The sequence below is a fragment of the Mesoplodon bidens genome, assembly GCF_964165515.1.
Source record: "Mesoplodon bidens genome assembly, chromosome: 6".
In the NCBI taxonomy this organism is placed as follows: Eukaryota; Metazoa; Chordata; class Mammalia; order Artiodactyla; family Ziphiidae; genus Mesoplodon; species Mesoplodon bidens.
The window spans coordinates 34,684,999-34,708,140 of NC_138162.1; the positions used below are offsets into that span (position 1 = coordinate 34,684,999).

At 45.8% G+C, this 23,142-nt stretch overlaps 1 protein-coding gene across 11 annotated transcripts in view; it reads right to left on the bottom strand.

Annotated features, from left to right (window-relative positions):
* PTPN3 (protein tyrosine phosphatase non-receptor type 3) overlaps window positions 1–23,142 on the bottom strand; it is a 110,329-nt gene that overhangs the window by 14,729 nt on the left and 72,458 nt on the right. For 10 of the 11 annotated variants that reach the window (XM_081237138.1, XM_081237142.1, XM_081237140.1 and 7 more), the window contains 8 exons: window positions 19,413–19,508; window positions 16,681–16,867; window positions 16,440–16,514; window positions 15,343–15,399; window positions 14,140–14,296; window positions 11,288–11,448; window positions 682–772; window positions 339–400 (listed from right to left, as the gene is read on the bottom strand). In XM_081237138.1, the coding sequence (XP_081093264.1) occupies window positions 339–400; window positions 682–772; window positions 11,288–11,448; window positions 14,140–14,296; window positions 15,343–15,399; window positions 16,440–16,514; window positions 16,681–16,867; window positions 19,413–19,508 (886 nt within the window). The remainder of the gene's footprint in view (window positions 1–338; window positions 401–681; window positions 773–11,287; window positions 11,449–14,139; window positions 14,297–15,342; window positions 15,400–16,439; window positions 16,515–16,680; window positions 16,868–19,412; window positions 19,509–23,142) is intronic. The other variant, XM_081237137.1, reaches the window with a different exon arrangement.

Sequence of the window (23,142 nt, forward strand, 5' to 3'; positions counted from 1 at the left end):
AGTTACAAACATACCAATGGCCAAAACAACAGAACACCTAAATGTCTGCAGTTGAGGACAGAAGGCATGTGGATGATGGAGTCAGAGACAGAGAATCTGAGTTTTTGTCTCACCTTCCGTTAGCTTTGTGACTTTTCAAATTATTAAATGTCTCTGAACCTTAGTTTCATCCTCTGTAAAATGAGACTATTTTGCCTTCCCTCAATGGCTGCTGTGGTGACGAAATGAGGGAGTGAATGGGAAAGCACTTTGCCAACTGCAAAGCACCTCACACACCACTGTCATGCTTGTTGCAGTGATTAATGTGCTTTTTCTCATGATCCAGATTTTTAACTTACGTTCACGTAACTTGCATTAATATAATCTTCGTTTCTCTGCAATAATACCCGGGTGGTGTCATCTGTGGGGAGAGCAAGACATTTACTGATTATTCCTAGTGTTATTTTTATCGCACCGAGTAAACAAGAGTTCAGTTCCCAGCCCCATCTGCAGCTCTCGCCTCATTAGCATAAACACTATTTCCCAACTGTTCAGAGTTTGAAATGGCTGCAGTAAAGACGGTGGTGTTTACAGACACACTGAAAATCGTTCCAGAATACCAGACAATCTGTTTTAAAAAGGGAAACATTATCTCAGTGTGCGTGTGGCGGCGGGGAGGAGGTATTCACGCTGGATACTCACAAGGCAGTACATCTTTATATCGGTTTTTGTCCAAATTTTGAGGCAGCTTTGCAAATGTGATGGCCAAACCGGGCTTCTTTCTGTAGAGTTGCTAAATGACAAATAGAGAAGTAAAAAAACAAAAAAAAACATTGCAAAAAACAGCTATGGAGAGAGTGTGGAAACATACTTCATCAGTAAAGTTTACCAGTCACAGCACCAAAATCTTAACATTTAACAGTGATTTCATATATTAAGAGAAAAATCTTCCCAATAAGAAATTCTACAATCCCATGAGAAACTGACTAAATTCTTCAATAATTTTTTTTTAACATGACGATCTTTGAGGAAAAGTCATAAGAAGGGGTGTGAGTCACAGATTAATGAATCACGGTAAGTAAAACCTCATTTTTATGACAATTATTTGACAAGAGCTAAAAGCAAGTAGAGAAAAAGAAAGAATTCTGACTAAAAATTAAATGGAAATCATTTACATTAGTCTAAAAACACTTCCCTCTAATTTAATGGAGTGAATCATATTCTTTGCTAAGAACAAGAGCATTGCATTTCATTCATTTCAGAAGTATACTTCCACAGTAAAAACATTCATTCCAATACATAGTAAACTTCATTTAAACATTCATTTAAAGAGGTATTTCCCTATACATGCAATCATTAGTAATTCAGTTAAAACCATCTTTGCATATTTACAAGCACATATTAGACACATCCGTACTGAACCTGATGTGATGCTGACAACAGCTCTGTGAGAGGTATTAATAGTATTCTTATTTTGTAAGTGAGAGGCAGAGATTAAATGCTTTGCTCAAGATTAAAACCAGAGGCTGAACTCAGATCTGACGGCAATGCTTGAGTATTTTTCTTTGAAGTGACATTTTATTGAGGTATGACTGACATGTAAAAAGTGGTATATAGTTAACGTACAACTCGACGAGTTTGGGGATAAGTATACGCCCATAAAACCATCACCACCATAAAGGTGTAAGATACATCCATCCCCTCTCAAAGTTTCCCCTTGCACTTTTGAGTTTTCTTTTCTATACAACTGTGTCCCCCACTTCAAACTAGAGTGTGAAACACTATTCACCAGTGGTTTTTAGTTAACTTTATGGGAATTTAAAAACAACTTGTTTTTCAGCGTTGGAAGTGATTTTTTTTTTTGGCAGAAAATTTAAGAAATTCAGACTAATATAAAGAAAAAAGTTACCAGTAATTTCACAACCCTGAGATGACCTTTTTTTAAAAATTTTTATTTATTTATTTTGACTGCATTGGGTCTTCGTTGCTGCGGGTGGGCTTTCTCTAGTTGCGGCGAGCGGGGGCTACTCTTTGTTGCAGTGAGCGGGCTTCTTATTGCTGTGGCTTCTCTTGTTGCGGAGCATGGGCCCTAGGCGCACAGGTTTCAGTAGTTGCAGCACGTGGGCTCAGTAGTTGTGGCTTGCGGGCTCTAGAGCACAGGCTCAGCAGTTGTGGCGCATGGGGTTAGTTGCTCCACGGCATGTCAGATCTTTCAAGACCAGGGCTAAAACCCATGTCCCCTGCATTGGCAGGCAGATTCTTAACCACTGCATCACCAGGGAAGTCCTGAGATGACCTTTTTCATCTATCTTCTCCAGCTTTTTATTAGCACTTTCCATATTATGTTCTATAGAACCCAAGTATTCTGAAAGAAGCTACTAGGTATTGCTTAGAAAAAGTTTCAAGGTCAAGGAAACTTGGGAAATACTACAAGTCACCTTATGTTCTATGAGTCTCTAAGACGACAGGTCCTGGAGTGCATAACCTTATTAAATTCTGATTAGCTAAGCATTTCTCAAGCTAATTTGGCCATGGAGGATCTCACGTCTCACAAGACGTGTCCTGGGAAATACCACTATAATTTTGAAGGCTGTTTTCCCCACTTATTATATAGTGTGTAGTTCCCTGTGCCATTTAAATACTCGAAGTATTCTCTATACACATGATTTTTACTGGCTCAATAATCTATAAGGTTTTCATAGTTTAACTTTTATTCTATTTCTTGATTAGACTGTTTTTAATTTTTTAGTATTATAAACTCCCAGGAACAGAATTACTGCATTAAATCATATTTTTGAGGACTTTGATACACACAAACACACACACACACACAAAATGGAGTTGCCCTCCAGGGGTGTATGAGAGTGGTTAGTCCACCAAATTGCGGCCAGTATCATCAACTAAAATGTGTTTGCAATTCGAATAGGGAGGTGGAACAATGTCTTTCCCTGTATATTTTTGCAAATTGTATTTCTTGCTTTATAAACCAGCTTCTGTTGGTCTGTTTTTTCTCTTATTAGTTCTTTTATTAAACAAATTGCACAGAAATCACCAGGAGAGAATTAGCATAGACATTTTTGGTAATGATAATTATGTTATGTCTCATACATTTTCCAAATGTTCAGAATTTCCAACCTTTCCCTAAGCTCAGCTATTAATCATCTTTACAATTTCAGTTCATAACAATCAAGTAGCCACTAAGCAACTTCTTAAAGGTCTGTGAGCTTTAATGAACTCTCTGGGCTCCTTCTTAAAATAAATTCATGATTTATTAGAAGTTTTGGTTTGATTCTGGGAGGAGGAGAATATCTGAGTCAGTCAAATTCCCCTAAATGAAAATTTGGTTCTAACTGACTAACTGCATAGAAGTGAAATCCAATTGAGTGAATATAACCAGTAAAGCTAACCTGGAGGTAAAAAGTTTTTCTTTTCCAAATAACAAAAGCGTAGGGCCTCCCTGGTGCTGCAGTGGTTGAGAATCTGCCTACCAACGCAGGGGCCACGAGTTCGAGCCCTGGTCTCGGAAGATCCCACATGCCGCAGAGCAACTAGGCCCGCGAGCCACAACTACCGAGCCTGCGCTCTAGAGCCCAGGAGCCACAGCTACTGAGCCCATGTGCTGCAACTACTGAAGCCCGCACGCCTAGAGCCTGAGCTCTGCAACAAGAGAAGCCACCGCAATGAGAAGCCTGCACACCGCAACGAAGACCCAATGCACCAAAAAAAAACAACACCAAAAGTGTAAATGTAATCAACTTGAGATGGTCTAGCGGAAGAGCACAGATCTAGCAAAAGGCTTTAATCACAACAAGGATATGAATGTATCTCAGCAGTAATGATCTGTTGATGGGATTGTAAAGTATTAAAAATAAAATACAAAATAAAGTACTACAGCACTGTCTTCAAATTTTTAAATATGCACACCCTGGGCTTTATCTGACAGAAATACACAAAGATACATATCAAAGAAATTTACTGGCGGCAAAATATTTTCTTTAGCAGAAAACTGGAAACAGCCTGAATACTTCCCAACAGGGAAAAGTGTTGACTTAAATTCTGATATAGTTATATCACAAAATTATGTGCAATACAGAGAATAAGATAGACTAAGAGTACAGATTCCACTCATCTATTTAAGTGAAAAATGCAAGTTACAGAATAATACAGTGGCGATCCCATTTCTACACATAGCAGCATACACACAATGTGTATATAACATATCTGTGTGCACTTATGTATGTGCGTGTATAAAATATATTTGCAAGATCATTGGAACAAGTATGCAAGGATACACACCAAATTGTTATCTGTAAATTACAACAGAGAGAGAAGCTAAAGGAGCGGGGGGTCAGAAGACAATTAATTTTACTTTGGCTATTTCTGAATTACTTGAATTGTTACAATGTGAATTTTTAAAAATTCAAATGACTGGGGACTTCCCTGGTGGCACAGTGGTTAAGAATCCGCCTGCCAATGCAGGGGACACGGGTTCTAGCACTGGTCTGGGAAGATCCCACATGCCGCGGAGCAACAAAGCCTGTGTGCCACAACTACCGAGCCTGCATGCTGCAACTACTGAAGCCCGTGTGCCTAGAGCCTGTGCTCTGCAACAAGAGAAGCCACCACAATGTGAAGCCTACGCACCGCAACAACAGCAATGAAGACTGAACGCAGCCAAAAATAAATAAATAAACAAATAAATTTATATTAAAAAATTCAAATGACTGAAGTGAGAAAAAGAAATACAGAGTCCGCCTGCCAATGCGGACACGGGTTCGTGCCCTGGTCCGGGAAGATCCCATATGCTGCGGAGCGGCTAGGTCCGTGAGCCATGGCCGCTGAGCCTGCACGTCCGGAGCCTGTGCTCCGCAACGAGAGAGGCCACAACAGTGAGAGGCCCGCGTACTGCAAAAAAAAAAAAAAAAAAAAAAAAAACTACAACAAAAGAAATATATATATAAAATTAAAAATTTTTTACAAAATGTTGGGTGAACAAAGCTAAGATTTTTTTTTTTTTTTTTTACCTTTAGAACGATTGACAACACACTCATTTTTATGCCTGCCTTACCAAGGCTAACATTGAACCCTATTCCCACTGAATTGCTTCAGTACTATTCACACACTTAGTTTCTGAAGGTGTTAGCAGTTGGTTTTCAAGTTCTTTTAATTTATGGACTCTTCTCCAGACCTTGTAAGCTGCATGGCAGGCTGGCTGAGAAAACACTGCCCAGAGAAGCGTGGTTCTGAGTGGACAGTGATGTGCTGGAAACACAGGTATATCTTTCTGGAAGGATCAGGGATGGGAGGTAATGAGCTATTATGAAGACTATTATATTAGCCAGAATTTGAGAAAAGGCTCTTTCAAGAACTGCTCATTGGAACGACACAGTTTGCTTTGTTCATTCTTGGGCTAAAGGTATGTAAAGCAGGCAAGAGCTCCTAGTCTTTAAGATCCCTTAAATTCTGCCCTAGAATGAGAGCAATGCAGAGGCTGGAGAAGGTCACAGTGACGGAGGGTTATATGATCACTTAGTTTTATTAAAATCTTAATTTTTATGTCCTCATGTGCTTTGTTCTCATTGTATCAGAGTGTAGTTCTAAGCAGCTGTGAAAGTAAGGGTGAATTATAAGAAGATCAGCTGGGAGGGTTTGCTATGGAACAACCGTATTTAAATTGCAGCATCAATATCACCGGCTCTGGCCTCCAAAGACAAAAGCTGAACAGTGGGAGCTGGAGTTGACCAGCACAGTTCGGGGATGGATAAGACATACAGTTTTCCAGTTTAAACATTCCCCCTTTGAAAAAATCATCTAAAAGTAGAGAGAGGGCATCAAGAGATGACTCTGATCGCCTCAGACTTTTGGCCCAACCAGAGATGTGAAACCTGCTCACATCCCTCAGATAAAGGCTTTGGACACCCAATTGGCTCCAACCAGTGGATGCTGGCAAGGGCTGGCACAGTGGAAGCAAGCACCCCATCAACTGTACAACCAGATGAAGGGGGAAATCTCACTGGAGTTCTTGAAGACTGAGAACCCAAGAAGGGGGAAGAAAAAAGGAAAAGACAAAAAAAAAAGGAGGGACTGGAAGGGACAATGAGTAGGGAGAGCAAACAGTAGAAACGGACTCCCTCTCATGCCCTTGGCAATGACCCAGCGTCTAGTGCAGGGCAACAACGTTCAAAACAGCTATTTACTGTGCTTTCTGTATCAAGCACTGAACTGTGGTCTCTATGAAGGCAGGTGTCTTGTTTGTTCTGTTCACCACCATAAACCCTAGGCCAGCATTGTGCCTGGTACATAGTAGGTGCTCAATAAAATGTTTAGAGTCAAGGAATAACGGGATCTGCTGCTTTGGACAAAGGGTACAAAGCACTTGAGTAAAGCAGGACGAGAGGTGACATGGAGGCATGTAACTAAGCTAAGGGTAGCCTGTTTTTCATGAAGGCCTCGAGAGGTTGTCCTCCACTTTGCAGACATAAGAACAACTTACTGCTCACGGACAGCTCGTCCACGCTGGGGACTTCCACTTTCCCTTGTACCTGACCCAGTCAGGGAGCAAGGACACTGCTGACGGGGTACTCAGAGTTTCTCCCTACCTTCCTGTAAAGGTTTGCTGAAATGAACTGACATTGTTGCTGGCAATTTGGGGACTTTCAATAGTGCTACTTTATTATTATTTTTAACAGTGCTACCTTCAATCACAGTACCAAATGCAGATCCCAGTGCTGGCATACTCAAGTATTCTTGCAGCGTCCCTTTCGCAGATAAATACTTGACAATGAGGTGGGGTGGCAATTCCTTTAAATTGGTCCCCGGCACTTGAAATGTAAAGGCCACTCACGTGGTCATTCCAAAGCCTGCAGTTCACTCCCTGTATTCCAAGTGTTATACTTGATACTGTCTGCCTTTCTTAAAAGAAAAAAAAAAATTGAAAAATAAAAAAAAAAGCTTTTAGTATGAGCTCTAATCTTGAAGGTACACCTACATGTGTAAGCCTTCAGCTGCCTTTGTCCTTCCAAATCAACTTTTTTTTTTTTTTTTGCGGTATGCGGGCCTCTCACTGTTGTGGTCTCTCCCGTTGCGGAGCACAGGCTCCGGATGTGCAGGCTCAGCGGCCATGGCTCATGGGCCCAGCCGCTCTGCGGCATGTGGGATCTTCCCGGACCGGGGCACAAACCTGTGTCCCCTGCATTGGCAGGCAGACTCTCAACCACTGCGCCACCAGGGAAGCCCCCAAATCAACTTTTATAATGATCACAGCAACCAGTAAGTCACCTGTTTTGACAGGAATGGATGTTTCTTACAATGGATGGTGTAGGAGTGGGTTCGGGAGAAACAGTGGTCAGAAGAGAGAAAAAGATGGCCTCTGGTTTTGGCAAAGAGGGAAGATGCTGAGGTGGGAGGGGCGGGGGTATCCGAGTTTGACATGACCTTTGGTGGAGCCTTGTAGCCACTGCTCTAACTCATCAGTCCTGAGAGGTGGGAGGATAAATGTTTCTCATTTTCTATCAACTGCATTCCACAAGTCTCCAAAGAGCTTGCAAGGCCATTGGATGAGGATGAGCACAAGATGCCTTTGCTTGCTGGGAAACCAGTTCTCAAAGGACAGTTAGCATCATCACTTAGCTTTTATCCAGCACTGTCTATACCAAATGCACACCCTTTCCCTTGCCTGAACAGAAAGCTCAACTCAGGGAAAAAGCATGAAGTGAGCCACAAATTACTCTCAGGGAGGAATGACCCTGGGGCTGAGTCAACGAGTTCTTTAGAGGAGGAGAGCATCCTGGAGGTGGTAATGGACTTGGAGCCTTGTGAACCCCAAGTCTGGGCGCCTTTATACGAGAGACAGAGGAACGCCCTACCTTGCCTGAACACAGTATTTAGGCAGTTCGAGGCTGGTCACAAATGCTGGCAAACTGCTCACATTGAGTAGCTCACACTGTGTAGCTCCTGGAGGGAAGGGCTCATATCAGAGTTTGAGTGAAGATCTGGGTCATACCTGGTGAGTTCTGACAATGGGCTTTTCAACATAGATTCTAATCCCAGCTCTGTCTCCGACCAGCTGGGTGACACTGGGCAAGTTCCGTAGCCTCTGAGCCTTGTTCTCTCCACTTATAAAGGAGTGATCCAAATAATTCTGGCTATATCTGTCTCACGGAATTGCTGTGAGAGTCAACTGAGACAACATATGTGAGACACACTTGGTAGACTCCAAAGTGCTATAGACATGCTAATTATTAAGCGTGATTTTATTACAGCTGGGACCAAACGCTTTCTGGAACACATTTGTAATTGTTTCTGAAAGCCATGGGAGGGACAGGGGAATTTCATTAATGAAGAAAATGCTTCAAAGCAAGCTTTGCTGAAAACCAGCTTGTCATCGCAAGAGGGATTCCATCCACTGCCCAGCTACCCCAGGACAGGCGCTTTGTGCTGCGGCGTGGGTGGCATGGGCACCTGCTAGGAACCAGCCCCCACTTCCTGCTCCCGTTCAGAGCACAGCCTCTGACAGCCAAGCCGCCCACCTGCTGACGGCACTGGAGGAGAAGCAGGTGGGGAACCAGAATAGCCGAGACTCTGGGAGTCAGACAGTGCTGGGTTCCACGCCTTGTGTGGACTGGGCAGGTTCTTTAGACTCCTCTATTTATAAATGATAATAGTTGTTGCTTTTTGCACCTTGACTGTGCGTCAGACAGCGCATTAAGTATTTATCTCATCTAACTCTTACAACCAGCCCACAAAATACCCAATTTACAGATGGGGAAGTAGAGGCTACAGAGGTTAAGGGATGTGCCTGAGGTCACACAGGAAATGAGTGGTAGAGTCAGGATTTGAAGCCTGCTTGGCTCCACGTGTCTCAGATCTTTTCTAGCTCTGATGTCATGCTATTCTAACAACTCTCACATAGAAACAGCACATTGTTGTTACCTATATAATTACACAAAGGTTCTACAGCTGTTAAGAGAACAAGATCCATGAGTTAAGCCTGCCTGGTTTCCAATCAGGCTGTACCATTTACTGTGAGATAACCTCTCCAAGACTCTGATCCAGCCCTACAGCAGGCTGCTGTGAGAATGCTGTGAGACGATGACTACAAAGCCCTTGGCACATAGTAAGTGCGCATTAGAGGTTTCCCTTTGTCTTCCTTTAGGATTCCCCTCCTCTAGCAGCTATGTGAGACAACTTCTCCCACCTCTAGCAGTGGTTGTTAAATTGTGTTCCACAGTCTAGGGGTCCTTGGGGGGCAGTGTGGAGACTGAAAGGCAGGGCTCCATGGATCCCGCCAGCTCCGTCACAGAGCAGATCTGCTGTTATCTGTTCTGAATTTTGGAATTCCGTAAAAATTTATTTATTTAAAAAGAAGGTTTTTCAACTTAATTTCTAGGAAATGTTTAAACTAAATGAAGGAAATGTGTACGTACTAAAATTTAACCCTAAAAATTCTATGTTCTCCATATCTTATTTCTTCTGTAGTCCAACCATAAGCTCTAAAGGCAGGACTTAGGGTGGACAGCAGCGGGACAATGGTTCTGGTACGATCTTTACTCTCCCATCCGCAGGATCAGCTTGTGCATTAAAACCTCCTGGTGATTTTGTTAAGAAGCAATATCCAGGCCCCCTCCCAGTGTGGCTGATTCAGTAGCTAAGGGCTGGGCCCATTTAAACAAGCTCCTCAGGTGATATCCACACAGATGGTCAGGGTGTCACCCTTTGAGAAATACTACTTAAAAACACAGGGGGACGAGTGGGTACTTCTTCCTAAAGCATTTTTTATCTTCCTAATGAATTTCAATGAACATTGTTCAAGGAAAACCTGATAGGGGATTCCCATATGTAAAACATGAAAGTGGAGGGGATTTTCTGGAGCACCGGTCAAGACCAGGCACCGACTTTTTCCTCACCGAGAGCCCACAGCGCCTCCTTGTGGACAATCTTATCAAAGAGACCAGGTTCGTCTTGGGTGAAGGGCTTCCATCACCTGGAGACATCTCCCAGGACTCCTTGAGCGCCGCTCACCCCCGGGAGGCCCGTTTCCCTACCTGACACCCTCTGAGCTTAGTCTGCATTAGGGTCCAGGAGGCTGTGACCCTCCTGGAATACCCTCGCCTCCACACTTAATCCCATCCACCCTCTATTAACACTACATCTCACCCCAGAGGACCTCCCGGAATCCTCTCACCTCCAGTCCCTACAGAACATACAGTCTGTGGAATGAAATCTCACCCTATCTTGGTCTTTAGCTGTTTCTGGGACTCGTGATACATTCCCACAAATATACCAAAATTAGACCGTAAGCTCCTTGGGGTCAGAAATCCCCCTTCTCCTTCCCTCACTGTGTTCCTGATCTAGCATTTGGCACATGGTGAATACCCAATACTTGTTGAATGAAAGAACAAATGACTCCACAGTGCTGTTCCCCTCTGACTTTCCCTTCCAACTCCCTCCAAAAAGAATAAAAATGATATAGTCTAGCTTTTAAGTGTTCCTTGTTTCAATTATTTTGGAGAGTGTTTAAAAATAATTGAGTTTTAGTGTTTAAAATGTTTGTCTCGGGGCTTCCCTGGTGGCGCAGTGGTTGAGACTCCACCTGCCAATGCAGGGGACACGGGTTCGTGCCCCGGTCCGGTCCGGGAGGATCCCACCTGCCACGGAGCGGCTGGGCCCATGAGCCATGGCCGCTGAGCCTGCGCATCCGGAGCCTGTGCTCCGCAACGGGAGAGACCACAGCAGTGAGAGGCCCGCGTACCGTAAAAAAAAAAAAAAAAAAAAAAAAATGTGGAAGACAAACATTGTGTTTTCATTCTGTTAGTGATCAGTAAAGCTGACTTGAAAACAGTCTCCTTGGGTCCTACTTTGTTTTGTAAAGTCTCTGCGTGTGCTTTTGTCAACAGTCTCAATCCCATGAGCAGAGGTCGCTCCTGGGGAGGGAAGACGTGGTCTGACGTTGGTTTCGTGTCCACACGGTTCTGGGGGACGTGGGAAGCCCGGCCCCTGTGCCCTCATGAGGCCCAGCTCCTCCATCATCCCTCTGCACCCACCCGCGCTGCCTCTCCACTACCTTCGACTGCCCAGTGTTCTGAGCTTTTGTGTTGGCAGCTAAATATGCTCAGAGTCCCACCTCCTCGATTTCTGACGTTTCTCCGTGACTACTGATCGTTACTAGAACGGGGGGCAAGCGATGGGCCATGGTCCCCAGCCCGCTTTCTCCCTGAGGTCATGAGTCCCTCCATGAGCACAGCTGCCTGGTGACTTAGATGACCTGGCAGCAGCTGAGCAGCCCACCGAGGCACTGGGGGTCTCTTACCTCAAACTGGATCAGCACCGTCCCGCTTTCGAGGCCCTTCTTTAGCTGTTCCATGGATCCCTCCAGCGTATCCCCACCCTCCGGACACACGGGGAAAATGGCCTCTGGGAAAAGCTGGTTCAGTTCATCTTCAGATTTGATATCAGCAAACGAGTGGACAGCTGTAGCGGACAAGAAGGAGCTTGTCTGGCTTGTGCAGCCACGTGCTGGGTGATGGGATTCCTCCCTCCAAATTACACTTATGACACCTGAATGCAGATGGTTTAAAACATCTAATTAAATGATTAAGCACATGGTAATCATTTTCACCAAAGATACAACTTCTCGTTGAATGATTCAATATGTACTAATTATACAAAATGACATACTAACCTTGCTGGTGAGTTTTAAATGACGGTGTTTAGTGCTCAACAGGCTTTTGCCAAAGGTAAGAGAAAGAGAAAGGACGTTTTTAAAGAAAACAGATTTTCTCCCTTTGCTTTCTGTGACCTGGTTATTCTTCTACCCCTGCTCTTCCTTCCTTCTCCGGTCCCTTTCATTTGCTCCCTTAAAACAGGCATTTTCGGGCTTCCCTGGTGGCGCAGTGGTTGAGAGTCCGCCTGACGATGCAGGGGTCACGGGTTCGTGCCCCGGTGCGGGAAGATCCCACATGCCGCGGAGCGGCTGAGCCCGTGAGCCATGGCCGCTGAGCCTGCACGTCCAGAGCCTGTGCTCTGCAACGGGAGAGGCCACAGCAGTGAGAGGCCGGCGTACCGCAAAAAAAAAAAAAACAGGCATTTTCCCAGGAAACTGGTGTGGGGTCTGGCCCTCTCTCCACACCACCACCGCCCCGCAGAGCTCAGTCAGTCCGTCTCTAACTCGAGGCCATTGTTAGGTGGGAGGCTCCCAAGTAAACATCTCTAGTCTCCTCTGTGCTTCCTCTTTGGAAATCTCCCTTCACATCAGACTCAATATGGGTAAAAACAAAGAGAGGACCCCCTCTCCCCAACCATGCACAATACTTCCCAGCCTCACGTGCCTCTTTCTGTCTAGTCACTTCAAACTTTGGGGTCGTCTCTGAATGTTCCCTTTCTACCCAGAAAGAGAAGTCACTTCCCTTACCCAAGAGCCTTCAATGACTCCCCACTGCCTTCAAGATAACAGGAAAGGAGAAAGAAAGGAACAACTTTTGTGTTTTCCACATAGTTGAACTGAATCCTCACAACTCTGAACCAGCGGTCTTTATTCCCATTTTACAGATGAGGAAACTGATTCACAGGGCAAAAGAGTTGTCCAAAGTGACCCAGCCCGTCAGGGTGGGACACAGGAATTCAGTCCACATGTTTGACGCTAAAGACCACATTCTTTCCACTGACCACAGAAGCTCAGATCTGCTGCTGACTTTCATGAATTTTGTCATATCTGCTATTTCCTGTGTTACTATTTTTCTTTTAATCAACTCATTTTTTACTTGAATGTTTATTTTAAAAATGAACTTACCATTACAGTTATAGAAAATCAGTGGCATTGCTCTTTAAGCTCTAATAGTCTACAAACATCTGTTTCCCTCACCTCAAACAGGCGCCAGCCCTTTGCCATGGGTTGGTGGAGGACCCCCTCCCTCCCTGGCCTGGCCGGAATGCTCTTGTTCCAGCCCCTCGTATTGGCCAGCATGTCACACGGCACTTCATGTGATGGAGAGGCCTGCTCCCAGTCGCTGGACTCCTTCCTTCTCTATTATCACGTGGCCTTACCAGACACACGGCAACTTACTTAACCTCTCTGTGACTGGCTTCGTCATGTGGGGATAAGAATACCAACCTTGTGAGAACATTGTAAGAGTTGAAGAGGATAACTACGCAAAGCAATTAACACAGTGCAGGCACTTCGCTGGTGCTGCAGAGACATCAGCTACTGTCGCTAGTGACACCTACTGTGTGTCGAGCATGGAGCTGGGTTTGGGGGGGATGGGTGGCAGGAGGAGGTGGGTAGGGGTCTGGAGAGCTCTGGAGGAGGTGGGACGAGAGCTAGCACTGGGAGTTTCAGTGGGAACAGAGAAGGCAGGCATGAGGGGGCGTGGGCTATGCCGACAACTGTGAGGCCAGAACGGAGAGGCAGGGCCAGGGCTTGAGTCGCATGCTTCATTCACCTGCAGTATTTGAGAGCTGGGAAGGAGGATGCGAGGACTCAGCTTATGGCTTTATAACAACAACGACAGCAACAATAATAGTAGCTGTATTCAACAGAGGTTGCCTTTCAAATGCCCACCAAGTACTGGGCAGCATCTTTGATGCCTTCCAGTATGAGTATCATTTAATCTTCCGAGGGACCCTTGGAGGTAGCGACTATGTCATCCTCCTTTTACATTAGAGGAAACTGAAACACAGATTGGGTGAGAAACTTGCTCAAGGTCCCTGAACCCAGTACGAGGCAGAGTTTGAACAGCCCCAAGGCAGCCAGGCTCCTGCCCCACTCTGCTTACTGCCTCTGCAACAAAAACCAAATGCACATGAATAAAATATAAGCTGGTCCTTTGAGGAAGGGTTGAATATGCAAATGTAGGCAGGACCAGGCAGCTAAGAGGGGTGTGTGAAGTGGGCTGAGTTGGGCCTGGGAGGAATGGGGGAGGGGAGGGTCACACCTAGTATAAAAAGGGGTGGAGGGTGCTGCCTACCTGCAGAGGACTGGCCATGAGGGGCGGGGCCCTGTGGAGGCAGATCTCCATATTTTTCAAGGGAGAAGTCGGCCATCAGGTGGTCATGGGAAAGCCCTTGATTTTCCCATGTTGGCTACAAGTGCAACATCGCAAAACCACGGAACAGGCTGGGGAAGGCCCTCTTTGCTAAGGCTGCTCCCCCGCGGGTGGCTGTTACCTTTCCTCCTGATCACCAGCGCCAGCTCCCGTGTGTGCGACTCCCGGCTGGCTTTGATGAACATCACCACTTGGTCGTGGGTGTGTTCTGAGATGTCCCGGCCGTTGATGAGCACGATTTGATCCCCTTCGTTCAGCTTAGGAATGCAGGTGTCCGCCTGTGTGGGGGAAGGGCGAGTTTCTTCCGTTATCATAACACAGTTCTCAAGGGAAGAACCTGATGTTTTCTGAGCCCCGACACTTGAGACTGTGACCAAGTTCTCTTCTTCTCCCTCAGGCATTACTGTCTTTATTTTTACCTCCACTGCAATGTTGACATGGTAGCTGGCGGTGGGATTTTAAAGGAGTCCTGCTCAGAACCTACATTATGAAACATTTTGGAGTAAAGCCAAGAAAACTACTGAGGCCATTTCTCTATGGTAGCCAGGCTTCACTTATTACTGTAATGTCATAATGACTTCAATGCCTCTATCTTTTGTTGTCTAGATGCGTGGTTAGAAAATGATTCGTCAGCTAAAAGCGAGTATTTATCTATCTTGTGATGGAGAAAGCCTTTGCAAACATAACCCCAAAGGCAGAAGCCATTATGGAGAGAAGCCATGCATTGAACAGTGTGGGAATGAAAGGCTTCTTAACTCACAGAGACCACAAGCAGTAAGAAAAGGTAAACCGCAAGCTTAAGAGTAAAACTCCCAAATGGGCACCTTCTTAGGAGGCACAGGGACCCTTTGGTGCTCACTGTTATACAAAAGCAAATCATCTCCTAGATGCCTAGAGCCCCAGACAGAGGGCTGAGGGTGGGGAGGGGGAGGGACACAGGGGCCGTGAGCCCACTCGGAGCGAGCAGAACAGCAAACTCTAAGCCCCAGTTTCCTTCTTTTGAGCAGGACTTCTACATTTCAACGTGCACACCAATCATCCGGGGATCTGGTTAAAATGCAGATTCTGGTCCAGGAGGTCTGGGGTGGGGCCCGAGAGTCTGCATTTCTAATGTGCTGCCAGGTGATGCTGGTGCTGCAGCTTCGGGGACCACAATGAGCAACAAGGGTCTGGAAAACACGGACTCCATTCTTTCTTTCTATCTATATGCATGCATTTACACACACTCTCTGCTGCCAGTAAAAAAGAAACACGACACAGAAACAGAAACCTGTTACATGTAGGGGAAAGCAAACTGGGGAAATAACAGAATATGTTTACTTACAGGTGACTCTGGGTTTATCCTTGATACCACAAGAGGCATCTTTTGATCCACTCCTCCCTGTAAACATGTAGATTAAAAAACCACTTGAGTCGTTCACAGCAACAAAGACATGCAGATATCTCTGACACAAGGGAGGGCTCAAACTTCCCCTGAACTTATTCTAATCGCAGCCATTGGCACCTTTCAGAATGACAAGGTTCCTGGGTCCCTGGGTCTAGTGGGCCAACCAGAAAGAAGGCTGTTCAGAAGCCTCCCACTGCCATCCCCACCTTCCACAGACCAAAGATGCACCTGGAGGAGGCAGCCTCCTTTCAAAAAGTACAAACATCCCCTGGAGGACTCCAGAGGCACAGCCCCTAAATGCTGCTGGAAAGGGAGTTTTCAGTCGAGGAGAGGAGCTGTAGAAAGGTCCCATGTCGTGAGGGTTTTTGACCTCTGAGAACAGGCTGTCAGCAGGGCTGCAGGTATTGGAAAGGAGTGCGTGATGGCAGCTGCGGGGTGGGCAGCAAGGACCACCTGCCCTCACTTTGCTCTAGAGTAGAGTAAACCTTTTCTGTACAGGGCCGGATATTACCTATCTTGGCTTTGTGGGACAGAGGGCTCTGTCGCAACTTCTCCACTCTGCCACCGTAGTGCCAAAGGAGCCATAAACCATTTGTAAATGAATGAGGTGTCTGTGTTCCAATAAAACTTTATTTATAAACACAGATGGGATTTGGCCTGCCATAGCTTGCAGAGCCTGCTTAGAGGGAGGCAGAGGAGGGTGATGGCCCTGCACTTGAACCACTGTTCTCTCTTAGCAATGCTAAGGGGTTCCCATCTCTCTGAGCCTTAGTGTGCATCTATAAAATGGGTTTTAAAATTCCAACTTCACCATTTAATAGAAGAACTCAATAAGGTGATATAAATAAGTATACAGAGCAGGCACTCGGTATGAGGCAGCTACTATGGCCGCAAAAAAAAGCTCCCAATTCTGAAGGCCGAGCCAATTTCCTTATGCAGCCTTGGGTACATGGCACATTTCTAAAGGAAGTTAAAAAGTCATCTAAAGATTGCTTCAGAGCATCAAATGTCCTTATAAATTACACACAACATACCTTTAGATTAAATCCAAATTTTCCATCTTCATCTGGTGTGATGCGGATCAAGACTAAGTAGCCGTCACCATCATTCTGGAAAACGTCAGAAAATCATCAGTTATCTTACTTCTTTCTCCAGTGGTTGGTGATATGCTATTTTCTTTGAGTCATAACCACTTAATCGCCCGTAAGGCAGCCCTGCACGGGAGGCCTGGCTGGGTCGGCTGCCACTTCAGCCGCAGCACCTGAGGTCACGCACCTTGTCACAGTAGTACTGGCTGGAGTCCTCGGTGGAGCCCCCTTTGGTCACCCTGTGGAAGTCCTCTAAGAACTGCTGATCGACGCCATCTGGGGAACAGGAGCCTGGAGCATTTGAAGATGGAGACACAGAACTGGATGACTTCTGGGTCAGGTAGCTTTGTGCTGGGTTGTTCTCGGATATACTCCTTCATCGTGGGGAAGGAGGAGATATTTTAATAACTGGATTAATATTTTATCAGAGCAAACATTACTGACTGTTGGGGCCTGGCATCTCGCGGCTGTCACCAATCCTTGGAACCTTAGAAGAGCTCCAAAGGTCAAGCCCAGGGCTCAGGCACATCCAGAGTCCACTGGCTGCCCATGCCCCCAACTGGCCTAAAGATCATCGCCTTTAGTTTTGGGGAAAAGGGGAAGGAGGGCAGGGTAGTACCAGGAACTGCTGAAAACTCAGCTGCTTTGGAAGGGTGATAGGGAAACATGCCCAGCTACTCTGGTGCTTAATTATTGAAGCTCACCCAGATGCACGCGTCTCCATCCCTTTTGAAAGCTTTTCCCTTCCATCTCACTCCCACTCATAGCTCTGCTTCACAGGACAGTTCGCTACCCAAAGGAAATGGGACTAACGTGGCATATTCAGGACAATTTATATGAATCCTAGTTTACATTATTCACCTGTGACACCCATTAATGCCTCCACTGAGATTATACGTTTTATTTTTCTCTAATATAAGTCCTTTTGTATCTTGGAGCTGCACGGCCCAATATGGCAGTCACTAGTCACGTGTGGCTATTTAAATTTAAGTAAATTAAGATTAGAAAGTTCCTCAGTTGTACCAGTCACATTTCAAGAATGCTCAACAGCCACACGTGGCTAGAGGCCCCTGCATTGGACAGCGCAGTTACAGAACATTTCTATCATCGCAGGAAATTCTACTGGATGGCGTTATCTTCGAGAATTACAGACTATTACAACTGAACAGACCTCTGTGGTCATCTGGTTCAACTCCCATTTCACAGATGAAGAAACAGGTCAAGAGGCGCTGAGTGACTTGCCCAAGGTCACACAGCTTTCCCCTCACCTGACAGACAGAAATCTGATGAACATGACTCCCCCAGCACCTCTCCCCTCTCCTCTCCTCACACCAGGTCTGCTCCTAAGACCCTCCTCTCTAACCTCTCAGGGCCACAGGGATGGACACGGTGTGGGACACGCAACTTCTCTGCATCATGCACACCCACACTAGACCCCTTCCAGAGCCACAGTCCTAGCAAAAGATGCCTTTAAAAGCCAACAGAATATGGGGTTGTCCTCATGTTCCACAGACTCCTCCATATTCTAATCTCATTCCAGGTTAGTGATGGGAAAGGTGAGCAAAGACAGACATTCAGTGGAACAAACAGACAAAAGACAGCTGCTGCTGCCCCTTTATTTCCGCTCCTTATCCGTGGAGCTTTCATTAATGTAGTGCTCTGTTTCCTAGCAAGTTCAAATGAGCTTTACTTTAAATATAAAATCTGTACCATAGTCACACAAAGTGATTCACAATCTCAATTTATTTGAATAAAAAAATCCAGTGACAGAGTGGTACAGAAGTAGAGCTATTTGCAAGAGAAGAGTTTGGCCTTAAGGTTTTCCAGTTGGATGGGAAGGCATTTCAGAGAGGATATTTTGTTAGGTACTAGTGGTATGTTTTCAGACTGAAAATAAATGAGACTTTAATTTACTTAAAAGGAAGCTAAACAAAAAATTCTCCCAAGTTGGGCAACTCTTCTAAGTTTTGATGTTTATAAGAGCACCTCCTAGGGGCAGAAAGGGAAACTTGGAAACAAGATAAAGCCAAAGAGGTTTAGGAAAAGCTATTTCCAGCTCTAGGGGTGGACCTGAACCTTTACTGTGAAGCTGCAAATAGCATTCATACTTCAAACATTTGGAAGAATCTGCAGATGAGAGCGATGGAAAGGGTGATGACATTTAAACAGAAGAGCACGGTGACAAAGCAGAAGACAACAGACTTTTCAGTAAACTGTAATGTATTTCTGTATTCATTATATTTAATTTCTAAATTCTGAATTTCGAATTACATTATATAGAATTTAGATGACATCTTAAGGTTTTAAAGTATTTTTCTTTTTCAGTATAAAATGTAATGGTCTATCCAAAACAGCCCACAGTATTAAAAATAACATATTCTAAGTCATTAGGTGTCCAATCCTATTTTCTAAGTAGGGGTGGAGAGCTTACTTTTAGATGGTAATTTATTAAACATGACAATATTTTTTTGGCTAATCAACCGTGTACAGACGTTCCCTGTAGGCTGCAGTAATGCTCTGCTCAGTGTGGAGGATGGACAGACAGATGGTGAGGAGGACATGGAATGACAGGAAGCAGCAAGAAGGTGGCAGCTGGACGCAGCACAGGGAGGCCAGGAGTGAAGACGCCAAACCAAGTGGCCTTCCTCCCTACCTGGGCAGGACGTGAGGTGCAACCGAGGGGAGAGCCCAGTGGGTGAGGACGGAGAGAAGAGGGGAACCCCTGGGGTTTCAGTGGGTAACTGTGAAAGGGGCAAAGAAAGGGGTAGCAGGAGGGAGCTAAAGCAAGTGATTTGCTCCTGAGGCCGGAAGGGAGACCGTCACTGCCGTCGGGGAGCCAGAGTGGCCAGGGAGGGACTGGCCACCCCAGCTCCCTGGGGTGAAAGGGGCAGAGACAGACAGACAGACAGACGGACTGACCGGCAGACAAACGGGTGCTCGCCCTCAGAAGCCGATGCTTCAGAACTGTAAATGCAGTAGTCATCGGAAACAAAAGCCAGGACAGAGTTCATTTCTCTGAAGGGAAGCAAGGTTAGAGACAGTTAAAATGGCAGGATTTCCTGGGTGAGGCTTTTTATATCACTCTTTCTTACACCCTAGAAAATGACAAAGGCTCCCGCGTCCTCCCCCCACCCCCGCACAAACCTGTTAGCCAAGCAAAGCTGTGCTCCCACTGAGGGTTTCACAGCTCTCACTGGGCGCCCGCAAGGAGGCACTGGCTACGGTGGTGACAGAATAGGGCCCATTCCATGTGGCATTTCTCTCTCGAGTCTATGAGCTTCTCGAGCTCAGGAGAGACCCTCATCCTCTGCCTATTCCTCTCCTGGTGTACTTAATACACAGCCCGATATTTCACATGGATCCTGACGTGAGGATCACCGAGTAACAGAAAGCATGGCTTCGTAGTATGGGTGTTACGACATGGAGACGTTCTTCAGGTGATACTCTTATCTCTGCGATACATGCCAAGGGCCCGAGATCAAAACTTCACTCAAGAAGTTGCGGAGGTGGTTGAGGGAATGTGGGTCAGAGATGCCGCTGTCTGAGCTCTACATCTCATCACTAATGGAATCAAGGGTCATGCACCCGTCCCCAGGCTGCCCACTCAGACGTTGCGATACCTTAAGGGCAAGAAAGCACTTGTTAAATTTCAGTCAATTCATGCTTGAACTCTTTGATGAGAATTTCTCATTGACACATAGCCGGCAGCAGCACCTACCATGGGGACCTGCTCATAGAAGACAGGTAACCAAAACTCGTTACAGTAAATCTGAGTCCTTGGCGTGCAGATTAGATGCTGTGTGATGGTGCTCATGTGATATGGGGACCTGCCGTGGAAGTGGCAGAGGGGGTACCCACTGTAAAAACTTGGGAGCTTGTTTGTACTTTAGCCAAGGGCCACATCCTGCTTCACGTGACCATCTCCCCATTCACCTGTCCATCCATCAGAGTAGTCACTGAATATCATGAAGTGCCAGGCACCACGCCAGGTTTGGGGGAAGGAGAGGTGAACAGGGCACTATCCCTGCCCTCAAAGAGCTCGCTGTCTAGTTTAAGATATAAAAGTAATCAAATATTATCATCATGCTGTAATGGAGATGCTCAGATGTCTAGCGTACAGTGGGAGGCCAGGAGAGGCTTCACAGAGGAAGGGGTGCTTGAGTCTGAAAGATAAACCAGTAGAAGTTTAAACAGGTAGTCAAGAGGGAAGAAGAGAGTGTTGGGTTGGCCAAAAAGTTCCTTTGGGATTTTCCATAAGATCTTATGGAAGAGCCCGAACAAACTTTTTGGCCAACCCTATATTTTAGGCAAAACTCTAATAATAAAAAAACTTCAGTGGTATTTCCAGAGGCATGAAATTTTCAAAAAGCACAGAAAAGGCATTTAAGCAGGGGAGTGACATGCTTGGGCATAAATTTCAGGAAAATAAGCCTGTTACCCCTGTTAAGGATGGTCTGGAAGGAGGAGAGACTAGAGACAGGAGGACATTTGGGGCACTATTGCAACTGTCCCTTCGAGAGACGATGGCGGCTACACAGGGGCAGTGCGGGGTGGACGGTGGAGGGGTCCAGGTCAAGGGATGTTCACGAGGGAGAATCAACAGGTGAGAAACTAGATGGCACAGGCGGAAGAGAAGGAGATGTCGAGGATGCCTGAAGTGCCCATCGGTGCCGACTGGGTGGTTCTGAAACGTGGCTCCACTCACCAAGACAGGAGGAGCCACAGGCTGGACAGAAGATGATGAGCTGAGATCAGGCCAGGCTGGGTTTAAGGTATTCGTCAGTTGTCCACATGCAAGTGGCCCAAGACCAAGTGAAGTACAGGCAAGGTGCAGGCCAAGTGGACACAAAACTCTGAATGAAACCCTGTCACTGGCTGGTCTCCTGTGGGGAGACACAGCTTGGACAACTGGGTTGTCCAACTAGAGAACAGGCTGCCACACGGCAGGAGGGCTGCCCATCACCGGCAGGGTGACCAGGTGACAGGGCAGAGGGAATTCCTACACTGGTGATGCAGCTGAAGAAGGGGATTCCCAAAGATCTTTCCAATGCAGAGAAGCTATTTAAAAACATTTTAAAAAATAGTGGTGAAATACACATAATATAAAATTTACCACCTTAACCATTTTCAAGTTTACAGTTCAGTACCATTTAAGTATATTCACATTGTTGTGTGTACAGAAGTTTGGAAATAAAAGCCGACAGCTGCACCCTGTCCTTGGAACAAGGCAGGCTCTAAAGAAGGAAGTAAGCAAATAGCAAAGGCACCACAATGGCACCAAGCCCCATTCACTGAGGAGAAGTTCTTCAAACACAACCCTCATCTGCCCTAAAATTTGTTTTCCTCCAGCTTCTGCTCTGCAAAGTCATTTTTTCCTTTGGGAAACACCCCCTCCCATTTTTCTGGGTGGTGGGTTGTTTTTGTTTTTGGAAATGTCCTTCTCTGCAGATCTTGGCCTTGGCTCTGAAACAAGGAAAGGAACATAGAATGGCTGAGAGAGTAACAAGAGGACAGCCTACTCCGGCATAAAGCAAACTGCCAAGGATTCGTAACTAATCATAAACTTTGCTGCACTGCTATAAATATGGAACAAACCAAGGTGACTTAGCCACGAGGATGATGTTCAGAGTCTGAACTGCACCACTAAGGTTTAGAGCCAAAGTCGAACCGCTCTTTTTCTTCCTTTCTCTCTTTTTTCCTCTTGTTTACATGGGTACAGAACATGACACTTCATTCTTCTTTCTAAAAGGAACTCTCCTTGCTGTCTGTGATGTTATTCATCTGATTTCTGACAGGATACTTCCTTTTGCCTCTTAACACACTAATGTGCTGTATAAAGCATGTCCAATGTTTCTTAAACACTTTGAAAATACTGTAGCCCACCCTGGGTATCCGTGGATACAACCAAGCACAGATGGAATTAAATCCGGGGATACGAAGGGCCAACCATACTTAGCCATTTTACGTGAGAGACTTGAGCATCCATGGATTCTGGTATCTGTGAGGGTCCTAGAACCAATCCCCCTTGGGTACCGAGGGATGACTGTACTCACTGAAAACACCACCGCAGTTTTTTTCTCCAAGTACAGACTAACCTTCCCTTCTTGCCTTGGGCAATGGAGGATCACCAGACTCTCAGGGAGGCCAGCTGCCTCTGAAGACCCAGCAGAAGGTGGCTTCCTGCCAGCAGGAAGGGGTCCCCTACTTAAGTGAGGTGCTAGGGGCTGAACTTTTTCAACTGTTCGCTCCACTTGCAAAGCACAGCCGCTAACTCGATTCTGTGAGCCATCTACTGTTGGCTCACCAGGCAAAGCCATGGCAAGGAAGGCTGCGTTTGCATCACCATTATTTGCTACTTTTAACATTTCGCTGCAAAATAAAAAGTGCCCCAGGATGATACATCTTTGTATGTCTCACGGAGGAGTTTCAGGAAGAATCGATGTGCAATGCCTAGGGGTGAGTAGGGCTAGAAATTACTTAAATCGAACCGGGCTTGAGGAAGTGAATTCTCAGATGAGTTTTAATAAACTTAAATAGCCACCTGTGTGTGGCTGTATTGGCCTGTGAAGCTCTAGATGCTCTAATTCCATGGTGGGGAAGGAAGATGGAATTATAGACCACAGAAGGAAGATCTGACCTAGGACCTGTA